This window comes from Micromys minutus, assembly GCF_963924665.1.
Source record: "Micromys minutus genome assembly, chromosome: 1".
Classification (NCBI taxonomy): Eukaryota; Metazoa; Chordata; class Mammalia; order Rodentia; family Muridae; genus Micromys; species Micromys minutus.
Genome location: NC_137969.1, coordinates 91271711 through 91285171, shown reverse-complemented (window position 1 = coordinate 91285171; position 13461 = coordinate 91271711). Strand labels below are relative to the sequence as shown.

General features: G+C 38.0%; 1 protein-coding gene across 1 annotated transcript in view; it reads right to left on the bottom strand.

Moving 5' to 3' along the window:
- The window catches only part of LOC308414301 (contactin-associated protein-like 3), a gene marked incomplete at both ends in the record, with an annotated part of 178591 nt that overhangs the window by 76746 nt on the left and 88384 nt on the right, over nt 1-13461 (bottom strand). Inside the window, one exon of the mRNA XM_080909517.1 lies at nt 6445-6592. Within this exon, the coding sequence (XP_080765643.1) occupies nt 6445-6592 (148 nt within the window). The remainder of the gene's footprint in view (nt 1-6444; nt 6593-13461) is intronic.

Sequence of the window (13461 nt, the reverse complement as noted above, 5' to 3'; positions counted from 1 at the left end):
AAAACTCCAAATAGATTGGACTAGAAAAAAAATTCTTCCCGATACATAATAGTCAAAACACCAAGTGTTCAAAACAAAGAAAGAATATTAAAAGCAGTAAGGGAAAAATGACATGTAACATATAAAGGCAGACCAATTAGAATTACACCTGACTTCTCAACAGAGACTATGAAAGCTAAAAGAGCCTAGACAAACATCATACAGACTCTAAGAGAGCACAAATGTCAGCCCAGCTTACTATATCCAGCAAAACTCTCAATCACCATAGATGGAGAGACCAAGATACTCCAGGACAAAACTAAATATACATAATATCTGACCACAAATCCATCCCCACAAAGAAGAATAGATTGAAAACCCAACAAAAGGAGGGAAACTACACCCTAGGAAAAGCAAGAAAATAACTAAGCAAGAAAACCAAAAGAAGAAAAAGACACAGAGACATAATTCAGCCTCTAACCGCAAAAATAGCAGTAAACAACGATCACTATTCCTTAATATCTGTTAAAATAAATGGACTCAGTTCCCCAATAAAGAGACATAGACTTTCAGATGGACACATAAAGAGAATCCAGCATTTTGCTGCATAGGAACTCTTCTCAGAGACAAAGACAGACACTACCTCAAAGTTAAAGGTTGGGAAAAAAATCTTACAAGCAAATGGCCCCAGGAAACAAGCTGGAGTAGCCATTCTTATATTGAATAAAGTAGACTTTCAACCAAAAGTTATCAAAAAAAATAAGGAGGAACACTTTTTACTCATTTCAGAAAAAAATTATCAAAATGAATTCTTAATACCAAAAATATGTGCTGCAAATTCAAGAGTAACCATATTCATAAAAGAAACCCTACTAAGGCTCAAAACATACATTTCACCACACACAATAATAGTGGGAGACTTCAACACCCCACTATTATCAATGAACAGATCATGGAAGCAGAAACTGAACAGAGACACAGTGAAACTAGCAGAGGTAATGAACCAACTGGAATTAACAGACACCTACAGAACATTTAATCCTAAAACAAAAGAATTCTCAGCACCTCATGGCACTTTTCCAAAACTGATCATATAATTGGTCAAAAACAAGCCTCAACAGATATAAGAAGATTGAAATACTTCCATGCATCCTATCAGATCATCATTGACCAATGCTGGTCTTTAATAACAACAAAGACAACAAAAAGTTCACATACACATGGAATACTCTACTCAGTGATAGCATGGTCAAAGAAGAAATAAAGAAAATATTAAGGATTTCTAAAGTTTAATGAAAATGAAAGCACAACACACCCAAACCTATGGGATGCAATGAAAGCAGTACTAAGAGGAAAACTCATAGCTCTGAGTGCCTCCAAAAAGAAACAAGAGAGAGCATACACTAGCAACTTGACAGCAGAGCTGAATGCTCTAGAACAAAGAGAAGCAGATAGATCCAAGAGGAGTAGATGTCAGAAAATAATCAAACTCAGAGCAGAAATCAACCAAGAAAAAAACAAAAGAACCATACAAAGAATCAACAAAATCAGGAGTTGGTTGTTTTAGAAAATTAACAAGATCAATAAACCCTTAGCCAGACTAACTAGAGCGCAAAGAGAAAGTATCCAAATTAACAAAATGAAAAATGAAAGGGGAGACATAACAACAGAAACTAAGGAAACTCAAGAAATCATCAGATTCTACTACAAAAGCTTGTACTCAACAAAACTGAAAAATCTGTAGGAAATGGAGAATTTTCTAGACAGATACCAGATACCAAAGTTAAATCAGTACCAGATAAACCATCTAAACAATCCCATAACACCTAAAGAAATAGAAGCAGTCATCAAAAAGCCTCCCAAACAAAGAAAAAAAGCCTAGGACCAGATGGGTTCAGTGCAGAATTCTATCAAACATTTATTGACAACCTAATACTAATACTCTCCAAACTGTTCTACAAAATAAAGTTAGATGGGACACTACCTCATTCATTCTTTAAAGCCACAATAACCCTCTTTCCTAAACCACACAAAGACCCTACAAGGAAAGAGAACTTCAGACCAATCTCCCTTATGAACACTGATGCAAAAATACTCAATAAAATTCTTACAAACTGAATCCAAGAACACATCAAAACGATCATTCACCATTATCAAGTAGGCTTTATCCCTGTGATGCAGAAATGGTTTAATATATGGAAATCCATCAACGTAATCCACTATATAAACAAACTCAAAGAGTAAAACCACATGGTCATCTCACTAGATGCTGAGAAAGCATTTGACAAATTCAACACCCCTTCATGTTAAAAGTCTTGGAAAGAGCAGAAATCGAAGGCCCATACATAAACATAATAAAAGCAATATGCAGCAAACCAACAGCCAACATCAAACTAAATGGAGAGAAACTTGAAACAATCTCACTAAAATCAGGGACTAGACAAGGCTGCCCACTCTCCCCCTACTTACTCAACATAGAACTGGAAGTCATGGCCAGAGCAACTAGACAGCAAAAGGAAATCAAAGGGATAAAAATCAGAAAAGAAGTAAAAATATCACTATTGACAGATGACATGATATATTATACTTAAGTGACCCCAAAAATTCCACCAGAGAACTCCTACAGCTGATAAACAAGTTCAGCAATGTGACTGGATATAAAATTAACTCAAATATGTAGCCTTCCTCTACCCAAAGGACAAACATGTGGAGAAAGAAATTAGGGGAAAGATACCCTTCACAATAGTCACAAACAACATGAAATACCTTGCTGTGAACCTAACTAAGCAAGTGAAGGACCTCTATGACAAGAACTTTAAATCTCTGAAGAAGAAAATTGAAGAAGATCTCAGAAGATAGAAAGATCTCCCATGAACATGGATTGGAAGGATCAACATCATAAAAATGGCCATCTAACCAAAAGCAATCTACAAATTCAATGCAATCCCCATCAAAATTCCAACTCAATTCTTCATTAAGTTGGAAAGAGAAATTTGCAAATTCATCTGAAGTAACAAAAACCCTAGAGTAGCAAAACCTATTCTCAACAACAAGAAGTCTTCTGTGGGAATAACCATTGCCACCATCAAACTATATTATAAAGCGATTGTGTAAAAAACTTCAGGGTGCTGGTACAGAGTTAGGCAGATAGATCAGTGGAAGAGAATAGAAGATCCAGAAGTGAACTCTCACACATATCATCACTTGATGTTTGACAAAGAATCTGAAAAAATTCAATGGACAAAGGACATCTCTTTCAGCAAATGTATTGGCTCAACTGGCAATCAGCATGCCAGTTGTACAAAGCTCAAGTGCAAGTGGATCAAAGATCTCTACATTAAACCAGGTACACTAAAACTATTAGAAGAGAAAGTGGGCAAAACCTTAGAACACATAGTCACAAGGAAAGTTTTCCTGAACAGAACACCAATGGCTTGTGCTCTATGATCAAGAATCAAGAAATGGGACTTAATGAGATTGCAAAATTTCTGTAAGACTAAGGACACTGTCAAGAAATGATCTTTACTAATCCCACATCTGATAGAGGTCTAATATCCAATATATACAAAGAACTCAAGAAGTTAGACTCCAGAGAATCAAACAATCCTATGAAAAGTAGGGTACAGAGCTAAACAAAGAATTCTCAATTGAGGAATATAGATTGGCTGAGAAGCACCTAAGGAAATGCTTGACATCCCTAGTAATCAGGGAAATGCAAATCAAAACAACCCTGAGATTCTACCTCACACCAGTCAGAATGGCTAAGATAAAAAATTCAGATGACAGCAGATGCTGGCGAGGATGGGGAGAAAGAGGAACACTCCTCCACTGTTGGTGGGGTTGTAAACTAGTACAACCACTCTGGAGATCAGTCTGGTGGTTCCTCAGAAAAGTGGACATAGTACTACCTGTAGACCCAGTTATTCCACTTCTGGGAATATACCCCAAAGATGCTCCAACACACAATAAGGGCACATGCTCCACTATGTTCATAGTAGCCGTATTTATAATATCCAGAAGGTGGAAAGAACCCAGATGTCTTTCAGGAGATGAATAAATACAAAAATTGTGGTATATTTACACAATGGAATACTACTCAGCTATTAGAAACATTGACTTTATGAAATTCCTAGGAAAAGAGATGTGTCTAGAGAATATCATCCTGAGTGAGGTAACACAGTCACATAAGAACAGACACAATATGCAGTCACTGATAATTGGATACTAGCCTCAGAAAGCTCTGAATACCCAAGAAACAACTCACAGACAATATGAAGCTCAAAAAAAGAAAGAATGAAAGAAAGAAAAGAAAGAAAGAAAGCCCAAAAAGTGGAAGCCTGTCCTTCTTAGAAAAAAAAACTAATATGTGCATAGCACCCTCTCAGAGTGGGGTACACCTAGACATTAAGTCATTAATAACTTAAGAGCTAAGAAGATAGCCTGTGGCAATATTTGGCATTTAAAAATTCTCATGTTTAATCTATGCACATCAAAAAACTTTGATTCTTTTCATTTACATTCTGTTTTACATATACTTTATGATCTTTGTAACTATTAAGATTTCAATGCATACTATCAAACCTGTAAAAGAATCAAGTACTGACAAAAATATATTCATATATATTTACCCTAAAATGCTTTTAATAATCTGTAAATGTATCTCTGTTTTTTAAAAAATAAAGTAAAAAAATCAGAAGAAATACCCAACTCAGAGAAGAAAATGACATGTTTGATCCACATAAATTACTTTGTATGTTATAATAATAAACAAGGCTGCTCAGTATATCTAAAAATAATAATAAATTTCATTTTGTTAATGTAAGAGAGCATCGATTTTTAAATCCCATGGTTATATCTGACTAACCTGATTAATGAGGCCGAGATTTAAAGTATCTGTACAGACACGGCTCTTTGCTTGCTGGCCATTTTCTTCCCTGTCTTTCTCCAATCAATCCTTGTTGCCCTAGATCTTATTCAAAAGTATGACTCTCTCATATTTTTTCATGTTAGAAGACAAAGAATTTAGAGGTGATATTTGAAGATTGCTGATGCAATTATTACATCACTGTACTTTTCCCCAAAAGTGTCATAAAAAATTAAAATGGCATATATGTTTAAAGGTTTTAAAATATTCCTTCTATAAGATGAAGAGCTTGGTCACAAACAGAATTCATGTGTTTTGGAAGAGCTGTGTCACAGACCACTGGCCCTTTTTAGGTTCAGGCATACAGCTTTATGCCTCTGGTATCTATCTTGAGCCCAAGGAATGGGAGAAATAGCTTCTTATGAAGGAAAAGTTCCATCAAAGTGCATGGTCTGCTTTGAAGTCAGTAAACCTGATGTTGTTTCAGAGCACTAGGAAGACAAACTAATTCCACAGTATCAAAGAGAAATTGTAAATACCAGACATTATAGCTACCACAACAGTAGGCACAGTTAGAGTTTCAAGACAATGCCTTGGTGAAAGAAAATGACCAATGGGAAGAGGAAAAGGAAGCAGATGGTAAAGTATCATTACATTTAATACTTCACAGAAATACTAACAGTAGAAACAAGCAGAAATAGTAAGTTAATGGGATTGTATTGAGGGGTTCAATAATAAAAGAGACATAAAATATTTTATGGGTAGAAGGTTATTAACATGCCTCAGAAATCAACACTCTATGCGATGGAATCAGAAAATGGGAGTAAGCACCTCTGAATGAGAAGGAAGTGAAGCCTGGTATATCCTAAAAAGCCCAAGACACCCCCATTCAGTCAATTCTTTGTTTTCTCTATAGTTTTACACGTTCACATTTCACTTTCAAAACCATTTCATCTACTTCATATTTACTTTTATTCATTTATTTTTGAGACAGGGTCCTCTGTGGCTTTGGCTTTATTAAATGCCTACAATGTTAGAAGTGCATTATTAAACTCTGGGAATCGAAAGATAAATGAATTCTGGCTTGAGTCAACATTCAGTGTGTGCAGGGGACATCTATGTGTTACATATACATGTTCATATGGGTGGCTTTATGCATACTGGTCAGCACCAGGTGTCTTCTTTCATTGTCTGTCACCATCTTTACTGAAATAGATTCTCTTCATTGATCTGGTAATTCATCTGTTGACTAGACTGCCTGGCCAGTGTGCTCCAGAGATTTGTCTGCCTCTGTTCTTAGTTTCTAGCACTAGATTTACAGGCATTCACCACACACCTTCCCTTTTATGTGATACTGGGGCTCCAAACTTGGGCCCTCATTTTATATTAAACATTTTGCCCACTAAGTAACCTTTAAATTTAACTACGAAAAATTATTAAAGCTTATATTGTCATAAGGAGTTAATAGAAGTCTTTTCATGGGACTCAGTTTTAACTATACAACTATTAAAAAGGATATAGCAAGTAGCTTTTGATTGACCCTGGCTTTCACAGCATCTCATGCAGATGTTTATTTCACATAAAGAATAAATATCACTTACTGTATGAACACCCATACACTTCTATCCTCATTCCAATCCTGCCCTTGGGGTTCCAGGCCAAGGGGAGGAAGCGCAGGAACCTGGTGTGGAAGGAGGGCTGGAGACTATATTGCACCACACTGTCTGCATTTGTATTTCCTGGAAACCCCTGTCAAAAACACAAAGGAAGGGTCAATGTATCTTCAAGGTCATCTTTATATTGCCACTGCTCCTATCAGTGGTGGCATGTGTTAACTCTGTCTATATCCAAAAGGCTGTCTTCAATTAGCTAATATTGTCTAAATAATCTTCTGGTTTAAGTTAGTCTAAATATTAGCCCCATTAAAACATTTACAAACATTTTAATGATGGTGGTTTATGACCACCATCAGGCTTGCTCTTCTGAAGTTTTCATTTTACATACTCCTCCATCGTCATCTCCAACCAGTAAAGCTGTTTGTAGAAAACTACATCAATGAAGCACCACAGTAACTATTGCCCGAGGATTTTTACCAAGAATCCTAGAGAGTGACAATCTTGGGTGTCTTGGGCTTTTTAGGATATACCAGGCTTCACTTCCTTCTCATTCAAGAAGAGCTAGAAGGGACCTATGGCATTTTTCTAGCCCTATTTCCTTAAGTTACAGGTGAGATGCTATTGTCTAAGGGAGGAAAAATATAGGTAAGTAACATATAGGTGAGATAGGATTAGATTACATCCAGGGTTTTTTTTTAATAATCACAGCATTGATTCCACATTATCATTTCTAATCCATTTCACATAAAATACAAGTCAAGCACAAGATTTCTATATTACTGACATGGTTACAGACGCTTTCTATGGGCCAGTATCCCGTGAGCTTCTGCAGGACATAGACCACCATTATCATTGCCCAGGCCAGCCAGGAGTGCTTTCTATCCGTTCTTGCTGTCTGAGTACAGTGAAAGACCAGAGTGAGGAGAAAAAAGCTTGTTTATAAATATTTTTTGTCTCATATTGAGGTGTGTTGTGTGTGTGTGTGTGTGTGTGTGTGTGTGTGTTTAAAGCTATGGAATTTGGTCTGGTTTGTTTGGATATGGATATGACATATGTATGCAGAAACATCATCCTGAACTAATTAATATGCACGTTAATATAGAAAAATTTAATAGCATATGGGGAAGGATGGACTAGTGCTCTGTAACACATACATTTATTTCAAATCATAGTGACTAGTGCAATAAGTAAAGTAAAAGTTCTGCTCACAAGCATTTGCAGAAAAGTGAAAACAAAACAAAATCAACACTCAGCACGAAGCCACTTCCTTACAGCAATTTTCTGTTGTGTTTCTTTTCAAAATCCCATTTACTTGAGCTTAGAAATGTATGAATTACACATGAAAAAGGTCCAAGGGTGGGTGGAGGTAAGGGGTTTATTATGGAGAAGCTTCCAAATGAGTGAAGACTTCTTATTTAAGTCTCAATAGCGAACGTTATACATATAACTAAGACTATATTAGAAATGAACTTTTATTTAATGAAAATGAAGTTAGAGAATAAAAGGTATAGCTTCTGATACTCTCTTATATGACAATGACTTTCTGCCTGGTGCATGAAGTTAAAATAAGTTACCATGAATACATGCAATGGACCACTTACTTCAACCAACAATTAAAAATGTTATCTACTCCTTAACACCACAACCCACCCCAGAACTCTGGAGGAAGCCCCCTGATCCACCAGAGGCCACTTGGCTTCCAGAACCCCAGGTAAGCCACCTCCCTAGGGACTACCATCTCTTCCCCAGGGCCTGTTTATTCCACCTCCAAAAACCCCTTCATCACTATATCCTAGCTCAAAACTCGGGTGGAAGCCTTCTGTTCCACCAGAGGCCTCAGCAGCACCCAGAACTCCAGCAAGACATTCTTATTGATGCCCTGGACATCAAAAATCAAGCCTCCAAATCATATAGAGATCTACTCAACCACAGGCCATTCCATCCAGAAGACTAGCGAGGAAACAGAAACCAAAGAACAAAACACCCATTCAACAAAGACAAATGTAGAAATCCTTTAAAGAAAGCCAAACAGTTGAAGGATATAAAATAATTTCTAATGGCATTCTGTCTTACTTATAGGTCAATGCCTAACCCAACTGTCATCAGAGAGGCATCATCTAGCAACTGATAAGAGCAGATATAGAGACCTACAGCCAGACACCAGGTAGAGCTGGCAAACCCCACAAAAGAGTGGGAGGAAGGGTTCTAGGAGCCAGAGAGGTTGAAGACACTAGTAGAATATAATCTACAGAACCAATAAGCAGGGCTCATAGGGGCTCATAGAGACTGAAGCAACAATCATGGACACTGTATGGCTCTGAGTGAGGTCCTCTGTACATAATATTTGTGTAGCTTGGTAATCTTCTAGGATTAGGGTGTTTCCAACTGTTTTTAAACTTTTTAATTATTTATTTATTTTTATTTACATGCCACATGTTTCCCACCTCCTGGTCCCGCCCCTCCCAGAGATGGCCATCCCGTCCTTCCTCCTCTTTGCCTCAGAGAGGGTGCTTTTCCTCCACCTCTGTCACCCTTCTACCCTAGGGCATCAAGTCTCTACAGAATTAGGCATATCCTCTCAGTGAGGCCAGACAAGGCAGTCCTCTGCTACATGTGTGGGCGGGGCCTGGACTAGCCTGTGTATGCTCTTTGGTTGGTGGTTCAGTCTTTGGGAGCTCCCAGGGGTCAGGGTTAGATGACACTGTTGATCTTCCTATGGGATTGCCAAACCTTTCAGCTCCTTCTATCTTTCCCTTAACTCTTCCATAGGTGCCCCTGACCTCAGTCTAATGTTTGTCTGTAAGTATCTGTCTCTGTCAGCTACTGGTAGAGCTTCTCAGAGGACAGACATGCTAGGCTTCTGTCTGCAAGCACAGCATGGCATCAGTAATAGTGTCAGGGTCTGGTGCTTACCCGCAGGATAGATTTCAAGTTGGGCTGGTCACTATGGCCTTTCCTTCAGTTTCTGCTTCATTTATTGTCCCTATATTTCTTTTAGACAGGAACAATTCTGGGTCAAAAATTCTGGAGGTGGGTTGGTGACACCATTCCTCCACTGGGGGCCTTGTCATCTACTGGAGGTTGTCTCTTCACGTTCCGTCTCCTCATTGTTAGGCATTTCTTCTAAGGTCATGTCCATTGAGTCCTGGGAGCCTTTTACATCCCAAGCCTCTGAGGCTTTCTAGAGGTTTCCTAAACTCCCACCTCCAGAAGATTCATATTTACATTCACTCTCCTGACCCTCTGTACTTCTCTCCTGTCTCCCCCATACTTGATCCTGCCCCCTTTTCCCCTTCTCCTCACTTCTCCCACCCAGGTTCCTCTTCACTCTGCACCCTGTAATTACTTTGTTTCCCCTTCTAAGTTGGGATTGAAGCATCCTCACTTGGACCTTCTTCCTTGTTAAACTTTCTTACAGACTGTGGGTTGCATCCTGGGTATTCTGTACTGTTTTGGCTAATATCCATGCATCAATGAGTACATACAAAAAAGCATGTACTTTTGGGTCTGGTTTACCTCACTTAGGATATTTTCTAGTTCCATCCATTTGCCTGCAAAATTCATGATGTCCTAGTTCTTAATAGCTAAATAGTATCCCGTTGTGTAAATAAACCACAGTTTCTGTATCAATTGTATCATTTTCTGTATCCTTCTGTTGAGGAACATCTGGGTTGTTTCCAGTTTCTGGTTATTATAAATAATGCTGCAATGAACATAGTAGAGCACAAGACCTGTGGTATGGTGGATATGTGCCCAGGAGCTTGCTATAGCCAAATTTTCGGGTAGAACCATTTCCAGTTTTCTGAGGGACTGCCGGAATGATTTCCAGAGTGGTTGTACCAGTTTGCAATCCCACCAGTAATGTAGAAATGGTCCTCTTTCTCTACATCTTGCTAGCATGTGCTGTCACTTGAGTTTTTGATCTTAGCCATTCTGGTAGGTTTAAGGTGGAGTCTCAGGGTCATTTTGATTTGCATTTCCCTGATAACTAAGGAAGCTGAACATTTCTTTAGGTACTTCTTGGCCATTTGAGATTCCTCTTCTGAAAATGCTCTGTTTAGCTCTGTAGCCCATTTTTAAATTGGGGTTTGCTTGCTCTTGGGACCCTTTTTCTTCTTCTGTGTTTCCTCTTCCAGCCTTGAGATGAGACAATGGCTGGTCTTATTGGATGCTATGCCATGTTTGCTTGATATCCCTGGGAGAACCAGTTAATGAGGGTTGTCTTCTAATCTCCACAAAAGCAACCTGACACATGCACCTGCACTCATTAGCCCCCATCACAAACCACAATAATAAATAGATAAATAAATCAAAACCAGGAAGGAACATATCCAACCCAGACCACTCAACTGAGCATACTAGCATTCCTTGAGCAAAAAATGTTGTATCTCAGTCCCGTGTCTTCAAACTTGGTGGCTTTTCTGTTGCTCTCTACTGCAAAACCATTTTTTACCCTATCCATAGCACTCCTCTGGTAAACTCTAACTATAAAGGTTGGAACGAATATTAATAGGTATACTTATCATTCTGCCCCACCATCTTCGGGGAGGAATGTGCTCAGGCTAAGTGGCTGCAGTGGTTCATTCAGAGGCTGGCAATGTCCAATGCTGTGATTTGAATATAAAATGAGCTCAGTAGGCTCATGCATTCGGATACTTGGTCTCCAGTTGGTTGTGCTCTTTGGGAAGGGTGTAGGATCTTTGGGAGGTAGTGTCTTGTTAGAGGAAGTAGTCACTAGAGAAAGATTTTTTATTGGATATTTTCTGTATTTACATTTCAGATGTTATCCCTTTTCCACTAATCCCATCCCCCTTCCTTCTCCCATTGCCTCCATGAAGGTGCTCCCTCTCCCAACCTCCCTCACCCACCTCAGTGCCTTGGCATTCTCCTACACTACGAAAAAGAGCCTTCACTGGACCAAAGTCCTAGAGAAAGATTTTAAGGTTTTATGTCCTACTTCCTGTCCCCTCTACTTCTTGACTGCAGATGACATATTACCAGACGGTTTCCTGCTCCTGCTCCCATTCTTTGCTGTCTGTTACCAGGTCTCTCCCACTCCACCTACACCTCTAACTACCTAAATGAAATCATCCCCTGGAAATGCGAATCAGAAAAAAACCTTCCTCCCTTAAACTATTTCTTTCTCAAATGTTTGGTGACTAATGCGCCTGGTTACTGCTGTTGGTTCAGTAATGGGGTAGCATCTGAACCCCACTACTGCCATTCTCACCTGAGTCTAATACCTAGGACATCCGGTTAAACCAGAAATGGCAGCTGTTATGGGCATTTTGTCTCAATCATTAAAATTTAAACAACTAAGTTTTGTTAGTGGCTGACAAGTTATTAAAATTTTTGATACATGTAACATGTATCCCCTACACACACACACACAAAGGAAGCATACAGAAACAGAGTTGTTTTATTGTCTTTATATACAAAACATTTTTTCTCTCATTTATTTTAAAATGCAAACAGGAAAATAGACATCTGATTGTTATGATTATTATATCACATAGTAAAGGGATTTTGTTTCTTAGTTTTAATAAAACTAAAAGAAATTGATTAGCATTTGTGGTTGGCATTGTCACCTCAACACAATTTGGAATCACCTGGTAAACTCAATGGAAAATGATCTAGATCAGGTTCACCTGTGGGCATGCCTGTGAGAAATTTTCTTTGTTGGTTTAATTGAGGTAGAAATACCCGACTTAAATGCAGGCAGCAGGTTTTCATGTGCTGGGTCCTGGACTGAATAAAAAGGAGAGAATAAGCTGAGCATAAGCGTTCATTAGTTCACTGGTCTTTGCCTTTGACTGTGGATATGACGTGACTGAGTAAAAGTTTTGCTGCCTTGAGTTCCCCACAGTGATGGCGTGTCACCAGGAATTGAACCAAATAAACCTGAAATAGATTCATTCTTCCTTAAGTTGCTTTTGTGGAAACAAAACTAAGACAGTATTTGAGGAATGTAAGACATAAACAAATATAACTGGAGCATATTAACCATTGCTTAAAATTCAGAGATCTGAACACAAAATCAGACATTTAGTACATATGATTAAAATACATTCAAGGAACTAAGGTATAGCTCAATGTATAAAGCTTGTCTAATCTGAACACAGCCTAGATTTGATCTCAAAACCATAAAATAAATAAATAGAAACATGTATACACACATATTTAAGTGCTTGAGTATATTTAACTTTATTTTGTATAATATGAATTAAATGTATTTCGATTATGTTTTGATTTTGTATAACAATTGATTTTTGAAGGCTCATATTTCTGTTTGATTGGATACTATTTTCATTTAATGACATACAAGTTTACAAGGATATGCTTTGAAGAAAGAGAATCTATGCTAGTATTTATTAGTAAAATAACCTTACAAGAAAGGCACTTTTAAAAAGTAATGTAGTCTTCTATTAATTAAGGTCAGAGTTTGTTTTGAGAATTTACGTGACAGACTTTCTCTACAAATTTACAGAAATAATTTTTTGCCTTGTTTCATCAGGTAAGAAACAAAGGCTACAGAAGAATGGGGCTAAGTATATGCTGTAAAAACACAGGTGTGAGCAATCCTGAAGAAAATTAAATCTTCATGTAGAGATAAGCAGTGAAGTGAAAGTTTAGAATTCAATGGTTTTTAAAAAATTCTTTTCTGTTCTTCCTTAGATAGGTGACCTTGTTGGGATTCACTATCAATTTTTTCATATAAAATAGAAAAATAATAGCTACCTAAATCTGGTTAACGTATACAATAAACCCATATTATTACAAAAAATTTCTTCAAAACATTGCTACTATGTGTGTGCATGCATGTGTGTACATGTGTATGAGTGTGTATGTATATACATGTGAGTATGTGTTCTTCTCATTGAAAAAAAAAAAGGTCTTTTGACGCAGAGCGGAGCCTGGCCCAACTGCCAGCCGGAAAGGCGGCTCGAACAGGCTGAGCAACTGGTGAGTGGAAGACCTAGGCTGCGGGGGAGCAAAGGGATC